The sequence below is a fragment of the Lathyrus oleraceus genome, unplaced genomic scaffold (assembly GCF_024323335.1).
Source record: "Lathyrus oleraceus cultivar Zhongwan6 unplaced genomic scaffold, CAAS_Psat_ZW6_1.0 chrUn0001, whole genome shotgun sequence".
NCBI classification, from domain to species: Eukaryota; Viridiplantae; Streptophyta; class Magnoliopsida; order Fabales; family Fabaceae; genus Lathyrus; species Lathyrus oleraceus.
Window position 1 is genome coordinate 299,642 of NW_026112392.1, and position 14,703 is coordinate 314,344.

The window sequence follows — 14,703 nt, forward strand, 5'->3', positions numbered from 1 at the left end:
TATTGCATCGTTCAAATTCAAATATCATTCGCCATCATTAAGGGCATGGCATAGTTCTCGTCATAGAGTTTCTTATTCGTCCAAACCAAAGAGAATGGCAGATTGTTGCCGACACCGACTACTAATCTTCCATCGTATCACGTCCTAGGTTGTTCTGCAGGTTAAGATTAATTCACTCTTAAATACCTGCACTAAAAAAAACAGTCTAGTATACAACATTAACAAAAGCAATCCAAACTGATTTAACCTGAAAATTAAAACTTACTAAATTAGTCCTAATTTTATTTCTATTTTTTTAAATAACTTAACAACTTTTCAATATCTTAATAATCTTTATATATAAGATATTGTTAGAAAAAAATAAGAAGTGTCAATAAAACATTAAAAAAACACGAATTATATTTTGTCAGACATCATTTTATCTTAATTAAAATATGAATTAGAATATATTTTTTCAATAACTTAACAACTTTTATATTTTCAAAATTCTTTTCAGTAACATAAAACTTATATATATATATATATATATATATATATATATATATATATATATATATATATATATATATATTGTTACGAAAAAGAAGAAGTTAATAAAAAATAGTAAAAAGCATGAGTTTTATTTTGTTGTTAAAAACTTGAATGAAAATATAAATAAAAAATGACCTAATTTTCTTTATATATATAAAATAGGAGAATAACATAGGTACTGAATCGAAACTGCTCCTATGAATACGAAATCAGCCATGTTGCAGACTGAGACGCAGGTGTTTATACCCGAGGATCTCATCTCCCAGATCATTTCGTCACTCCCTGTAAAATCTCTTGTTCGATTCAAGTGTGTAAGTAATTTTTGGAACACTCTCATTGACGATCCTACTTTTGTGAAACTTCACCTCAAGAAATCCAAATCCTCACCAAATAAGCAATTCACATTAATCACTAATCACGTAAAGCCTAGTGTGGGCCGTGATTGGAGTATCATTCCATACCCTATAAGTAGTTTAGTCGATAATCCGTCTGCTACCTTTGTTGCTGATTCTCATTATCTTTTAAATTTAAAGGATAAAGATTGGTCTATGGCTGGTTCTTGTAATGGATTGATCTGTCTCGTTGGTTATCGTTTCACTAGTACGGCTAATAAACTTCAAGACTACTGGTTGCGAATATGGAACCCAGCCACAAGAAAAATATCTAGAAACATTGGCCATTTTTGTGATGTACGCGATTTCGGCTTCAGGGGTTTCGTCTTCAGTTTTGGTTGGGATGATTCCACAGGCACGTTTAAAGTGGTTGCGTCGCGCTCTATTGATCATGGTTATACAACCGAGATGAGAGTTTTCGCTATTGGTGATAATGTTTGGAGAAATATTGAAAGTTTGCAGGTTCGTCTTCTTGGTATGGAATGGTGTGGACAGCGTGTAGATAAGGGATATGAATATGGTTGTGTGTTTTTAAATACCACTTTTAACTGGTTGGCCGTTCAAAATTGGGCCCGTGTCATCGTCCGCCACAATTGGAGTTACAATTGGAGTTATTATGTGAGCGACATTACTGTTGAAGACCTTGTTATTGTTTCGCTAGATCTGGGGACGGAGACGTACAATAAGTATCGGCTGCCTCGGGGTTTTTTTGATAAGCTGCCGCGCAAAGAGCCAACTATTGGTGTGTTGGAAGAATGCCTTTGTTTGTGTTATTCTTATAAGGAAACCGATATTGTTATATGGCAGATGAAGAAATTTGGGGTTGAAGAGTCTTGGATTCTATTTCTTAAAATTAGTTATAACATTCTTCAATTAGACTATGATGTTTCGTTCTTGCCATTGTTTCTTTCTAAGGATGGCGATACATTGGTATTGTGTAGTTCTAAAAATGAGGCAGCAATTCTTTATAATTTGAGAGATAATAGTATGCGGCAAATAGAAGTTAGAGCGCACAAAACTAATATTGATGATGGAACTTACAATTCATTATACTTGAGCCTGGCCCAGCGTTATGTTGAAAGCTTAATTTCAGTTTGTTGAATGTAAGTACATGATCTATGGTTTACTTGTTTGAATTTATGTAAATTCATATATATTGTTTTCATAGTAATAGATTGTGTGAATACTCGGTTTTATGATTGCTTAGGTTGATTGTGTTTTATTTATTTATTTAATGACTATCTACTTTCACATGTTTCGTTGACTTTTATGTGATCGTATGACTTTTTTTTTTACTGTTTTATCAGTTTTCTTGGTTGCTGGTGGAAGTAATTGTCAAGAATCATCACTTGAGACGCTTCATTATTGAGCTGAAAATAGAAGAATAGGATGTTGAGATTATTACACATGATGGAAGGTGAAAGGAAAATTGTTCAGTGTTTGATTACATGTTGGAATAAAGGACTAATCCTCCTGGCATCATAGGCTGAATATGTGTATCTGGTGTTTTTTTTTATGTTACAATGAAATAATGTGAATTCATATAAAGAATCACATTTTATATCTGCCAGATTGCAACAAATCCCTCTTACAAGGAGGTAATCATGAATGACAAAATGTTTCAAACCCTTTTTGATTTTGTATCTTCATCTTTTTATGTACAAAAAAGAAGAAAAAATTGATATATCTAGAGTTAATAAACAAATCGTCTTTCTCTTCTCTTCATCTTTTGAAGCTATAGCCATTGTTTTTTAGCTTAATCAATGGCGTGATGTTGGACTTCTCATGCCTCCTATGTTTTCAAGGTAAGACACTTTCTTATCAGTCACTATAGTTGGAAGTTTGTTAAGCTTTCCACTATCAACGTCTTTATCCGAATCATCTGAATTAGCAAGGGAATCCTTTTTATTCATGTCTGATTCACCTTGCTCGTTGTTCTAACCCATGAAATCCGATAGTGTCATCGAACCAAGTGGTTCCGCGCTGCTGCTCCTTTCGGCGTCTTCTTTTAGTGTTGGACACTTGTCTGGCTTTGGAACTGGATTTCTTACACTGCTTTTTCTTCCTTGTGACGGACTTACCGTTTGACAATCTGCGTGGAGAACATCTTCGATTCTCGATAGTACTGTAAATGCCAAACTTTCCAATATTCTTGAATAGCTTTCAAGAATAGCTTGCCCTACATCCTGTCAAAATAAATTTAACTTGTCAGAACAGTAAGGTTAAACAATAACACAATAATTGATTACGTGGTTCCGTTCGATAGAGACGTTGTCATAACATGTACTTACTCGGTTGAATTGGATTTTGCTTATATCTAATGAAGATTGAGGAAGCCCTGGAAATCTATGCTTCAAGAGAAGTAAGATAGTTTCTGCCCTCTCTTCAAAGAGTTCTCTTTTCTCAATACTCACAGCAGAACCCCAAGCTGATTTTGTATCTTTTTGGTTCATCTTCCTCTTCCAAATCCCTATTGATGCCTCAATTCTGTTCTTCAGGTCTAGAATTTTGTGTTCCGATGACATATCCTCTGTCGCTAGGAATTGATCGGGATCAAAAAATTCATCGGTAATATTCCGGTAGATCAAGTCCCCTAGACTTGCTCTTCCATTCTATAAAATGAAGAAAGAAAACCAAAATTCATAAGTTCTCGCCGTCTCTCAAATGTTTAAATTCAAATATTTCCTAATTCTTTTGACATACCTTAGGTAAGGATTCGATATAGCTTTCAGGAATCTCCATTTCTGATAGAGTTTGAGCATTTATAGCCATTGCTGCTTTAAGTACTTGATTCACACAATCTTTCTGATACTGCAAAAACCTTCTTGCTCCATCAGATAAACCATCTACAGGTACTTTAGGTGTTGGTAACCACCACTTGTCCTCATTTTTACCTTTCGACCTATCCGGATCGTCCGCATCTTTCGATACATAATAGAATTCATTTTGGTCTTTGAAGTTATCTAGACAATCCTACTCATCATCGCAAAACTCGGATTAATCAGAAGGACTAAAAATATATTTAACTAAAAAATAATGATCGTATTTAGTTGAAGATTTGAGATATTACAATAAGCATTGTATCAAGCTTTCTCAAGGCGGGGATATTCATGTGAAGATCGGTTCGTTGTCGCGTTGTCATAATCTATTCAATCAAAGATAATTGTTACTGTCTTTGTTCTCTTGATTTAATCATAAAAATCATACTTTATTCATGCTTTAAAAACCCTAATTTCACACCCAAACTTATGTTTATGAACAAAAAACATATGACACAATCAACATAAAAATAGTGCACGAAATTGCAATCAAAACATGGTATAAAACAAAATTTCAACCAATTGTTCATCATATAACACAAATCAACAAAAGAGAGAAAACAATTTTGGAGGTTAAGGGAAACCTCTCCACCCTATCATGAATTAAGCACCCATAGATGAAAAATCCCCCTTTCTTGTAATTCCAGAAAAATTCAGTAAAACAATTATTAATCAATTCCCACTAACCCAATTAATTAACACAAAATACCTCAAATATCATCATCGGCCAAGCATTTCACATATTCACAAAATAATTAGTTAAATAAAATACTCAATTAAATTAAATAAATAATTAAATAAGCAAATAATTAAATCGGGGTGTTACACCCTGCAGGCTAGCTTGCTAAAACTTGGGAGCCCTTGCTTACCCAATCGAGGGTGTATGACTTCTCATAGGATTCTATGGACAACTTAAATAATCTACCAATTTCTACAACACCAGATTCTCCATGCTACCACTATCCACGATCAGATTACACATTTTGTTCTTGATAGAACAATATGTTTTGAACAAATTCTTGCGTTGCCCTTCATCTTTGGATGCGAGTAAAATTCTCTGTAAAAACAAAATTTACCCGCTCATCATATTGTTCCTCTATAAACTTAACCTCAACATATTCATCGTTCTCAACTGCAAGATCTTCTCTTTCCTTATCTTCGTCCTTTTCTTCTGCAACAACAGAGACTCTCCTTGTTGGACAAATGTTTGATCTGTGACCTCTTCCGTTACAACGATAACACGTGTCTCTAGTGGGTTTAGCATATGGATTATTCTACCTCTGGATTGGTGTTTTACCCTGCTGCACACCACTACACATGCTTGCTCCTTTATTCCCAAGGTTGGAATCCCTGGTTGTTGCACTTTTTCCTTATCACATGTTGATTCAAAGTTATTTTAGGGTGAATACCTTCTAAAAGATGAGAACTTTTGAGGGGATTTCTCCATCAATTATGCCTTCAACGCTTAATCGAATGCCTCAACCACGATCAATACAGTTATCAAACCCATATTCTCCTACAAAGATCTCTTTAAGACACTGATGTATCGAGTTTCCTTCTCGCTCTCTGATTATCCCAATTCATTACGCTCAGAGATACGTAGGAACTCAGTTGTGTATTCAGTTACAGTTCTCTTTCCCTGAATACACTCAATATACATTTTATAAATAACATGTCCATAATCCTCTGGTAAAAACCTCTCCAACATCAATTGTTTCATTCTTTACCATGATCTGATTTTCCCCTTCTTTTACCTTTGCCTATGAATAATAATTTTATCCCACCAGACAACAACATTACTCTTCATCCTGATCGCCACCATCTTAACTTGCTTATTCTCAGGAGCACCCATAACGTCGAAGAACCTGTCAATATTGATATGCCAATCCAGAAACTCCTCAACTCCCATTGTTCCATTTTTATAATGGAATATCATCCTTCACTCGATAGTCATGGTTATGTCGATTCCCATGATCAACTACCTCTTCCTCGTAGCATTCTTCTTCTTCAGAATTTTAATTTTCAATAATAACAACATGATTACTGTTGACACCTCGCGGAACCCTAACTTCATTCTCCTCCCTCTGTCTCTTCGCTGATTCCCATTGTTGTTGACGTTGTTCACCTGATTTGCTAAATTCTCCATCTGTTTAGTCAAAATAGCTAGAGCCACGGTAAAATCTGCAGTAATTCCCTCAAGATCTGCTCTGGTTACTAGTTGATCTCCCATGACTGGTCAAGTTACAAAAAGAAATAGGAGAAAACATGCTCCGATGTCGCCTAAAGTAGTCGGAAAAAAAGGGATTAGCAAGTGCTAAACCTAGAATAGAAACACAGGGTTGCAAACACAAAACCTATCAGATAAGCTTTGGAATCCACTAGATAAAGAAAATACTAAATTTTATTAACTAAAAGATGATCTTTGACTCACGCCAAAAGTGTTTAAATACAGAAAAAAGAAACCCTAATGGGATTAAAGAGACCCTAATGAGCTTTTATTCCAAAACAAAAATAAATCAGGAAATTATGTAAAATATTAAAATGTTTTCTGACACGCGATTTCTCTTTTTTGATACATGCAACCAACCTCCTACATCACTCTTCTAAGTAAACACTTCCTCTCTTGACTTCTTTAAAGCTGACACATCCACGTCAGTACATTTATCCATTATTCTCTTATTGGAATCTTTAGTGACCGTCTTAAAGAAAAAAAATTCAACAACATTTTCGAAAAGCCGTTGTTAATACTTATTTGGTTGATTATTCTTGGAAAGTGGGTGACCCTTCCATCCAAAATTGTTTAGAAACTTTTAGATATAATATATTATTAAGAAAAAATAAGAGAAATTTATAAAAAAAGAAAAAACATGGGTTTTCTATTGTTAGAAGTTTTTATATTATTTGTTCTTAATCAAAATATGATAATAAAAAAGAATAAGAATATATTATTAAAAAAGTAAAGGGGAAATTGTAAATTTTATTTTGTTAGAAACATTTATATAATTTTTAAATAAAAGGAATCAATAAAAAGAAAACGAAAAAAATGTAACACTCAAATCTTTAGTGAAAAAAGTTAGATTTTTAGAAAAAGCTTAAATTTTACTACATAAACAAAAAATTAGATGAATATATATATATATATATATATATATATATATATATGGAGGGCCTAAGTCCAAAGGAAAACAAAGTTGAACAACAGAAATACAGGGGACTGCAAGCCCAGTGAATCTGCAGGCCAAGATCGTGGTGCAAACTCATATTAGCCATAACATCCGCGCATTGATTGACCTCTATGTGCACATGTTTTATGATGCCTTCCCAATTATTATTCAAACACTCTTTAATTTGGTGTAGGATTCCACTTTCTTCCTTGATGATTGGTTTTCTGGAATCCCCTGCCTCCGAGATTATCTTGTTATCCGTTTGAAGCTCGATTTTCTTTCAGCCACTCCACATAGCAAATCTGAGACCCTCAAGAACACCCCATAATTCAACAACCAGACTACTGCAAAGGCCAATGTTGTTGGAGAATCCTCCAATCCAAATGCCTGAATTGTCCCTAAGAATTCCCCAACAACCAGCTTTTCCATCCTTATTAGCAGCTCCATCAACATTGATCACTCTCAAATCCTCGTAAGACAGAGTTTAGTTAATCCGATGCATGATTTGACGACTGGCATTGAGACGCTGATGAAGCTTCATGCTTATGTTGTATTGCATCGTTCAAATTCAAATATCATTCGCCATCACTAAGGGCATGGCATAATTCTCGTCATAGAGTTTCTTATTCGTCCAAAACCAAAGAGAATGGCAGGTTGTTGCCCATACCGACCACTAATCTTCCATCGTATCATGTCCTAGGTTGTTCTGCAGGTTAAGATTAATTCACCCCTAAATACCTGCATTAAAAAAAACAGTCTAGTATACAACGTTAACAAAAGCAATCCAAACTACTTTAACCTGAAAATTAAAACTTACTGAATTAGTCCTAATTTTATTTCTATTTTTTTAAATAACTTAACAACTTTTCAATATCTTAATAATCTTTATATTTTCAAAATTCTTTTCAATAACATAAAACTTATATATATATATATATATATATATATATATATATATATATATATATATATATATATATATATATATATATATATATATATATATATATATATATATATATATATTGTTACGAAAAAGAAAAAGTTAATAAAAAATAGTAAAAAGCATGAGTTTTATTTTGTTGTTAAAACCTTGAATGAAAATATAAATAAAAAATGACCTAATTTTCTTTATATATATAAAATAGGAGAATAACATAGGTACTGAATCGAAACTGCTCCTATGAATACAAAATCAGCCATGTTGCAGACTGAGACGCAGGTGTTTATACCCGAGGATCTCATCTCCCAGATCATTTCGTCACTCCCTGTAAAATCTCTTGTTCGATTCAAGTGTGTAAGTAATTTTTGGAACACTCTCATTGACGATCCTACTTTTGTGAAACTTCACCTCAAGAAATCCAAATCCTCACCAAATCAGCAATTCACATTAATCACTAATCACGTAAAGCCTAGTGTGGGCCGTGATTGGAGTATCATTCCATACCCTATAAGCAGTTTAGTCGATAATCCGTCTGCTAACTTTGTTGTTGATTCTCATTATCTTTTAAATTTAAAGGATAAAGAATGGTCTATGGCTGGTTCCTGCAATGGATTGATCTGTCTCGTTGGTTATCGTTTCACTAATAGGGCTAATAAACTTCAAGACTACTGGTTGCGATTATGGAACCCAGCCACTAGAAAAATATCTAGAAACATTGGCCATTTTTGTGATGTACGCGGTTTCGTCTTCAGTTTTGGTTGGGATGATTCCACAGGCACGTTTAAAGTGGTTGCGTCGCGCTCTGTTGATCATGGTTATACTACCGAGACGAGAGTTTTCACTATTGGTGATAATGTTTGGAGAAATATTGAAAGTTTGCCGGTTGCTCTTCTTGGTATGGAATGGCGTGGACAGCGTGTAGATAAGGGATATGAATACGGTTGTGTGTTTTTAAATACCACTTTTAACTGGTTGGCCATTCAAAGTTGGGTCCGTCGCCACAATTGGAGGTTTTGTGTGAGGGACATTACTGTTGAAGACCTTGTTATTGTTTCGCTAGATCTGGGGACGGAGACGTACAATACGTATCGGCTGCCTCGGGGTTTTTTTGATAAGCTGCCGCGCCAAGAGCCAACTATTGGTGTGTTGGAAGAATGCCTTTGTTTGTGTTATTCTTATAAGGAAACCGATATTGTTATATGGCAGATGAAGAAATTTGGGGTTGAAGAGTCTTGGATTCTATTTCTTAAAATTAGTTATAACATTCTTCAATTAGACTATGATGTTTCGATCTTGCCATTGTTTCTTTCTAAGGATGGTGATACATTGGTATTGTGTAGTTCTAAAAATGAGGCAGCAATTCTTTATAATTTGAGAGATAATAGTATGCGGCAAATAGAAGTTAGAGCGCACAAAACTAATATTGATGATGGAACTTACAATTCGTTATACTTGAGCCTGGCCCAGCGTTATGTTGAAAGCTTAATTTCAGTTTGCTGAATGTAAGTACATGATCTATGGTTTACTTGTTTGAATTTATGTAAATTCATATATATTGTTTTCATAGTAATAGATTGTGTGAATACTCGGTTTTATGATTGCTTAGGTTGATTGTGTTTTATTTATTTATTTAATGACTATCTACTTTCACATGTTTCGCTGACCTTTATGCGATTGGATGCCATTTTTTTTTACTGCTTTATCAGTTTTCTTGGTTGCTGGTGGAAGTAATTGTCAAGAATCATCACATGAGACGCTTCATTATTGAGCTGAAAATAGAAGAATAGGATGTTGGAGATTATTACACATGATGGAAGGTGAAAGGAAAATTGTTCAGTGTTTGATTACATGTTGGAATAAAGGACTAATCCTCCTGGTATCATAGGCTGAATATGTGTATCTGGTTTTTTTTTTTTTTTATGTTACAATGAAATAATGTGAATTCATATAAAGAATCACATTTTGTATCTGCCAGATTGCAACAAATCCCTCTTACAAGGAGGTAATCATGAATGACAAAATGTTTCAAACCCTTTTTGATTTTGTATCTTCATCTTTTTATGTACAAAAAAGAAGAAAAAATTGATATATCTAGAGTTAATAAACAAATCGTCTTTCTCTTCTCTTCATCTTTTGAAGCTATAGCCATTGTTTTTTTAGCTTAATCAATGGCGTGATGTTGGACTTCTCATGCCTCCTATGTTTTCAAGGTAAGACACTTTCTTATCAGTCACTATAGTTGGAAGTTTGTTAAGCTTTCCACTATCAACGTCTTTGTCCGAATCATCTGAATTAGCAAGGGAATCCTTTTTATTCATATCTGATTCACCTTGCTCGTTGTTCCAACCCATGAAATCCGATAGTGTCATCGAACCAAGTGGTTCCGCGCTGCTGCTCCTTTCGGCGTCTTCTTTTAGTGTTGGACACTTGTCTGGCTTTGGAACTGGATTTCTTACACTGCTTTTTCTTCCTTGTGACGGACTTACCGTTTGACAATCTGCGTGGAGAACATCTTCGATTCTCGATAGTACTGTAAATGCCAAACTTTCCAATATTCTTGAATAGCTTTCAAGAATAGCTTGCCCTACATCCTGACAAAATAAATTTAACTTGTCAGAACAGTAAGGTTAAACAATAACACAATAATTGATTACAATGTTCGGTTCGATAGAGACGTTGCCATAACATGTACTTACTCGGTTGAATTGGATTTTGCTTATATCTAATGAAGATTGAGGAAGCCCTGGAAATCTATGCTTCAAGAGAAGTAAGATAGTTTCTGCCCTCTCTTCAAAGAGTTCTCTTTTCTCAATACTCACAGCAGAACCCCAAGCTGATTTTGTATCTTTTTGGTTCATCTTCCTCTTCCAAATCACTATTGATGCCTCAATTCTGTTCTTTAGGTCTAGAATTTTGTGTTCCGATGACATATCCACTGTCGCTAGGAATTGATCGGGATCAAAAAATTCATCGGTAATATTACGGTAGATCAAGTCCCCTAGACTTGCTCTTCCATTCTATAAAATGAAGAAAGAAAACCAAAATTCATAAGTTCTCGCCGTCTCTCAAATGTTTAAATTCAAATATTTCCTAATTCTCTTGACTTACCTTAGGTAGGGATTCGATATAGCTTTCAGGAATCTCCATTTCTGATAGAGTTTGAGCATTTATAGCCATTGCTGCTTTAAGTACTTGATTCACACAATCTTTCTGATACTGCAAAAACCTTCTTGCTCCATCAGATAAACCATCTACAGGTACTTTAGGTGTTGGTAACCACCACTTGTCCTCATTTTTACCTTTTGACCTATCCGGATCGTCCGCATCTTTCGATACATAATAGAATTCATTTTGGTCTTTGAAGTTATCTAGACAATCCTGCTCATCATCGCAAAACTCGGGTTAATCAGAAGGACTAAAAATATATTTAACTAAAAAATAATGATCGTATTTAGTTGAAGATTTGAGATATTACAATAAGCATTGTATCAAGCTTTCTCAAGGCGGGGATATTCATGTGAAGATCGGTTCGTTGTCGCGTTGTCATAATCTATTCAATCAAAGATAATTGTTACTATCTGACATAAGAAAAGAAATGACGATGAACCAAATATTACAGGAGATTAGAGGGAAGTTTTTCTGTTACCTCCATGCTTGAACCATCCTTGCCTTTCTGTTGAGTTGGAACCATTTCAACAACGTAATCAGTGACCGAAAGAAGCCAGTCGATTTCTTTTCTCCATCTCCCTTTCCTTTCGGTCGCCATTGGCTCGAGACGCTTTTGTTCTCCGAAAACAGCAGCTGCATTAATTCTCAGTCAGAAAAGATCTTTAAATAATTTGAAACATTTCCTGAAAATGGAAGGAAAAAACACATTGTTTCTCCATCAAAATTCAAGAAATATATATTGCAAACACTTCATCTTATCTCAAACAGAAAGAAAAATATAACATCATACCAGCAAGATTTGTTAATGCATTTGACAATGCCAAAGCTGAAGAAACACCTTTTCCTCCACCAGACATATCCTCTCCCAATAGAAGTTTAGCAAATCTCTCCTTCATCTGTTCGATTTCTGAATTAAATCCAACCATATACAATATTAAACTTATATAAAAACAAATTCAATAATATGCATCACATTGATTAACAAGTTCGATCTCTGACTCATGCATATGAAAAAATATACATCAGAGATGTCAATCTCTTAAATGAATCTCTATCATCATGAGGGATTTATCTCCGCACTTGCGTGCAGATGATATGTCAGAAATCTAGATATAATAATAATAATAATAATACATATTTACCTAGTAATATCTTTTCTTTGGCTTCTTTGGCTACAATTTCCTCCTTGATTGTCCTTGACTTGTTAGGAAGAGGATTGTTAGGAAGAGGATTGTTAGGAAGAGGATCATGTTGAAGAGGTTTTGATCCTTGGCTTCTTGATGAAACAGGATCATCTTCTGAAGAAGGATCTAATGCGCTAGCACTTTCAATGCTTAAACTTTTTGTATGCCTCCCTGTATTCTCAAACATTCCTTTAAAATGGAATAATTTGGATTTGTAAGTTTCCTGTTCTTGATCAATTGCTCTAACCATTTTCCTTTTAATATTCTCTTAAAAAATTTCTCCCTTTTTTTCTATTAAATATTTTCCAAAGAAAATTCTAAAGGGATGATGATGAAGAATAAGCAAGAATAAAACATGGGGTTTCTTCCATTTTTAACTCCCTATAGAAAATTTTGTTACTTGCAATGCAAGGGAGAGAAGAAAACGCCAAGGGGGAGATTAAGCCAAATGAAACAAAAAGGGGATAATTTTTTTATTTTTTTAATTTTTGGTTTTTTTTAGGAGAAAGAGAATTGAGAAAAAGGTTGGATGTGATTATTTGATGGAGTGGTTTGTGATGGTTTTTTTTCATTGAACGTGGGGTGCATGTTGTTAGAAATTAATTAATGGGTTTAAGAGTTGGGAGAAATAAAGAAACAATGAATAAAATTTACACTTTTCTTGATGTTGTGTTTTGGCAATGATTTGTTAAATTGGGTGGTGGAGTTAAGATTCTAATTTGAGAGTCAAATGATGCTAAAGACTAGGGAAGACAGACATGAAAGCTTACATCAATCAACATCACATGTCAAACACTTGAAAAAGATTGGCATCTCATTATTTAGGTACAACTATCTTACTTTACTATTAATTGTCTTTAAATATAAATGGCATTCATAGTATTATTTATTCTAAAATACACAATCTTTTTTGCTAAAAAAACTTTTTTTCTTTTTTAAAAAAAAGTTCAATTAGAATTCATCAATTGAACAATGGGAAATGGAATGTTGTAGATTCAAACCTGCTGCTCAACCTATATTATAGATGTATATATATCAACTGTATTGTTTTAACATGATAAATATATGTATTATTAATACTACTTATTCATTTCTTTTTGTCTAGAACTCGTATTTTTTTAAGAAAGTCTAGTAAATAAAACATTACTTTAAATATAAGATAATGCAATTGATTTAAATACTCATTTTTTATATTATTATAATTAAATTATTATTTATGTAAATATTAATTTTGCATAGTTCAAAACAAATTAATACTAATAATATTGAGTTATGTTTGGAAAAAAAAATAAACGCACCTCGTAATTTGAATAAACCAAAATTAAATATTTGTTTAGACTCTAAAAGTATACTATTACTTTTTATTTTAATTATTATAATTTTATTTATTTGGTTTTATTCTAATCTTCGGACGCATTCATTCTCCAACAAAATTATGAAGAATTTAATTGAAATACACTGACAGGGTAAAAGGATTTTACACTGTCAGTTAATCATAGACGTCAGATATTAAAAGAAGTTTGACTTTTATTTTAAAAATCTATAAAGTAATACAAACAGATGATGGTGATGAATCGACGATATAAATTTTTTTACTCTGACAGTGTATAGTAATTAATCTCAATTATGAATACTCTCCATTTTTATTGCAAATGAAGTCTGAATTTCATCTTTATATCATACATCCGAATTTCAATCTCTAGATTTTTCCTTTGATAATGTTTTTCACTTTTTGATAGTAAGTTAGATGAAATTTGAATTTATTTTAATAAACTTACATTATAAGTCATTATATAGTTGTCATTCAATAATAACATCAAAACATAAGAATATATATATATATATATATATATATATATATATATATATATATATATATATATATATATATATATATATATATATATATATATATATTCACACACACGCCAATGTCAAATACAAAATGTCACAATGTCATAAGCAATCCAAATACAAAGTATAATACAAAATGTTAAAATATACAAAATAAATTTGTATTATTGCGTATATCTAACGCTCATGTTCCTTCTCCACCACAGGTACTACAACACATATCATGTCTCTCTTAAAATGGCATGTAGAGTGGTCATCTGAGGAGTGTCTTCCTTAAACTTGGTCGTAGTTATGCCCTCTCTCCCTTTGGAGGAAAGTGGCAGGAGCAACAAGGATGGTGTCTCTGGGTATACCCTGGATATACCTAAACTGGCATATGACTCGTTGAGGTAGACGGGGGTACATAAGTTAAGCCCCACATGCTAGTCATCCAGAGTGTAATGCCATCACCTCTAAGAGTTATGTCTCAATGTGATCATCGTACGACAACTAGTTAATATCATCCAACACGATGTAGTCAAGAGCAACTCATAATGGCTTGGTCGCCTGATTCCCTCTGAGTGGGATGATCGACCTCGCACGTGGCAAGGCCTCTAAATAGTTATTTACATATGCTCAGTTGGCGATGCATGGGAAATGTTGGTGAAT

General features: G+C 33.4%; 2 protein-coding genes across 6 annotated transcripts; one reads left to right on the top strand and one right to left on the bottom strand.

Moving 5' to 3' along the window:
- Nucleotides 1-708: 708 nt before the first annotated feature.
- LOC127110498 (F-box/kelch-repeat protein At3g23880) lies at nt 709-9,889 on the top strand. 2 transcript variants are annotated; one of them, XM_051046100.1, is made up of 3 exons: nt 716-767; nt 8,129-9,351; nt 9,556-9,889. In XM_051046100.1, exons 1-2 carry the CDS (start codon nt 729-731, stop codon nt 9,347-9,349), a joined length of 1,260 nt encoding a protein of 419 aa, XP_050902057.1. In that variant the 5' UTR covers nt 716-728; the 3' UTR covers nt 9,350-9,351; nt 9,556-9,889. The 2 variants fall into 2 exon arrangements, with proteins under 2 accessions (XP_050902056.1, XP_050902057.1); XM_051046099.1 differs by lacking the exons at nt 8,129-9,351; nt 9,556-9,889 and adding an exon at nt 2,231-2,596 and having other exon boundaries at nt 709-2,026.
- LOC127110497 (rop guanine nucleotide exchange factor 12) lies at nt 2,450-12,770 on the bottom strand. 4 transcript variants are annotated; one of them, XM_051046097.1, is made up of 8 exons: nt 12,160-12,770; nt 11,808-11,924; nt 11,496-11,650; nt 11,325-11,399; nt 10,958-11,227; nt 10,753-10,866; nt 3,215-3,421; nt 2,494-3,109 (listed from the first exon to the last, which is right to left on the bottom strand). In XM_051046097.1, exons 1-8 carry the CDS (start codon nt 12,449-12,451, stop codon nt 2,861-2,863), a joined length of 1,479 nt encoding a protein of 492 aa, XP_050902054.1. In that variant the 5' UTR covers nt 12,452-12,770; the 3' UTR covers nt 2,494-2,860. The 4 variants fall into 4 exon arrangements, with proteins under 4 accessions (XP_050902055.1, XP_050902054.1, XP_050902053.1 ...); XM_051046096.1 differs by lacking the exon at nt 3,215-3,421 and adding an exon at nt 10,179-10,440 and having other exon boundaries at nt 2,494-2,847; nt 10,546-10,866; nt 12,160-12,769; XM_051046098.1 differs by lacking the exon at nt 3,215-3,421 and having other exon boundaries at nt 2,450-3,109; nt 10,546-10,866; nt 12,160-12,768.
- Nucleotides 12,771-14,703: the final 1,933 nt, after the last annotated feature.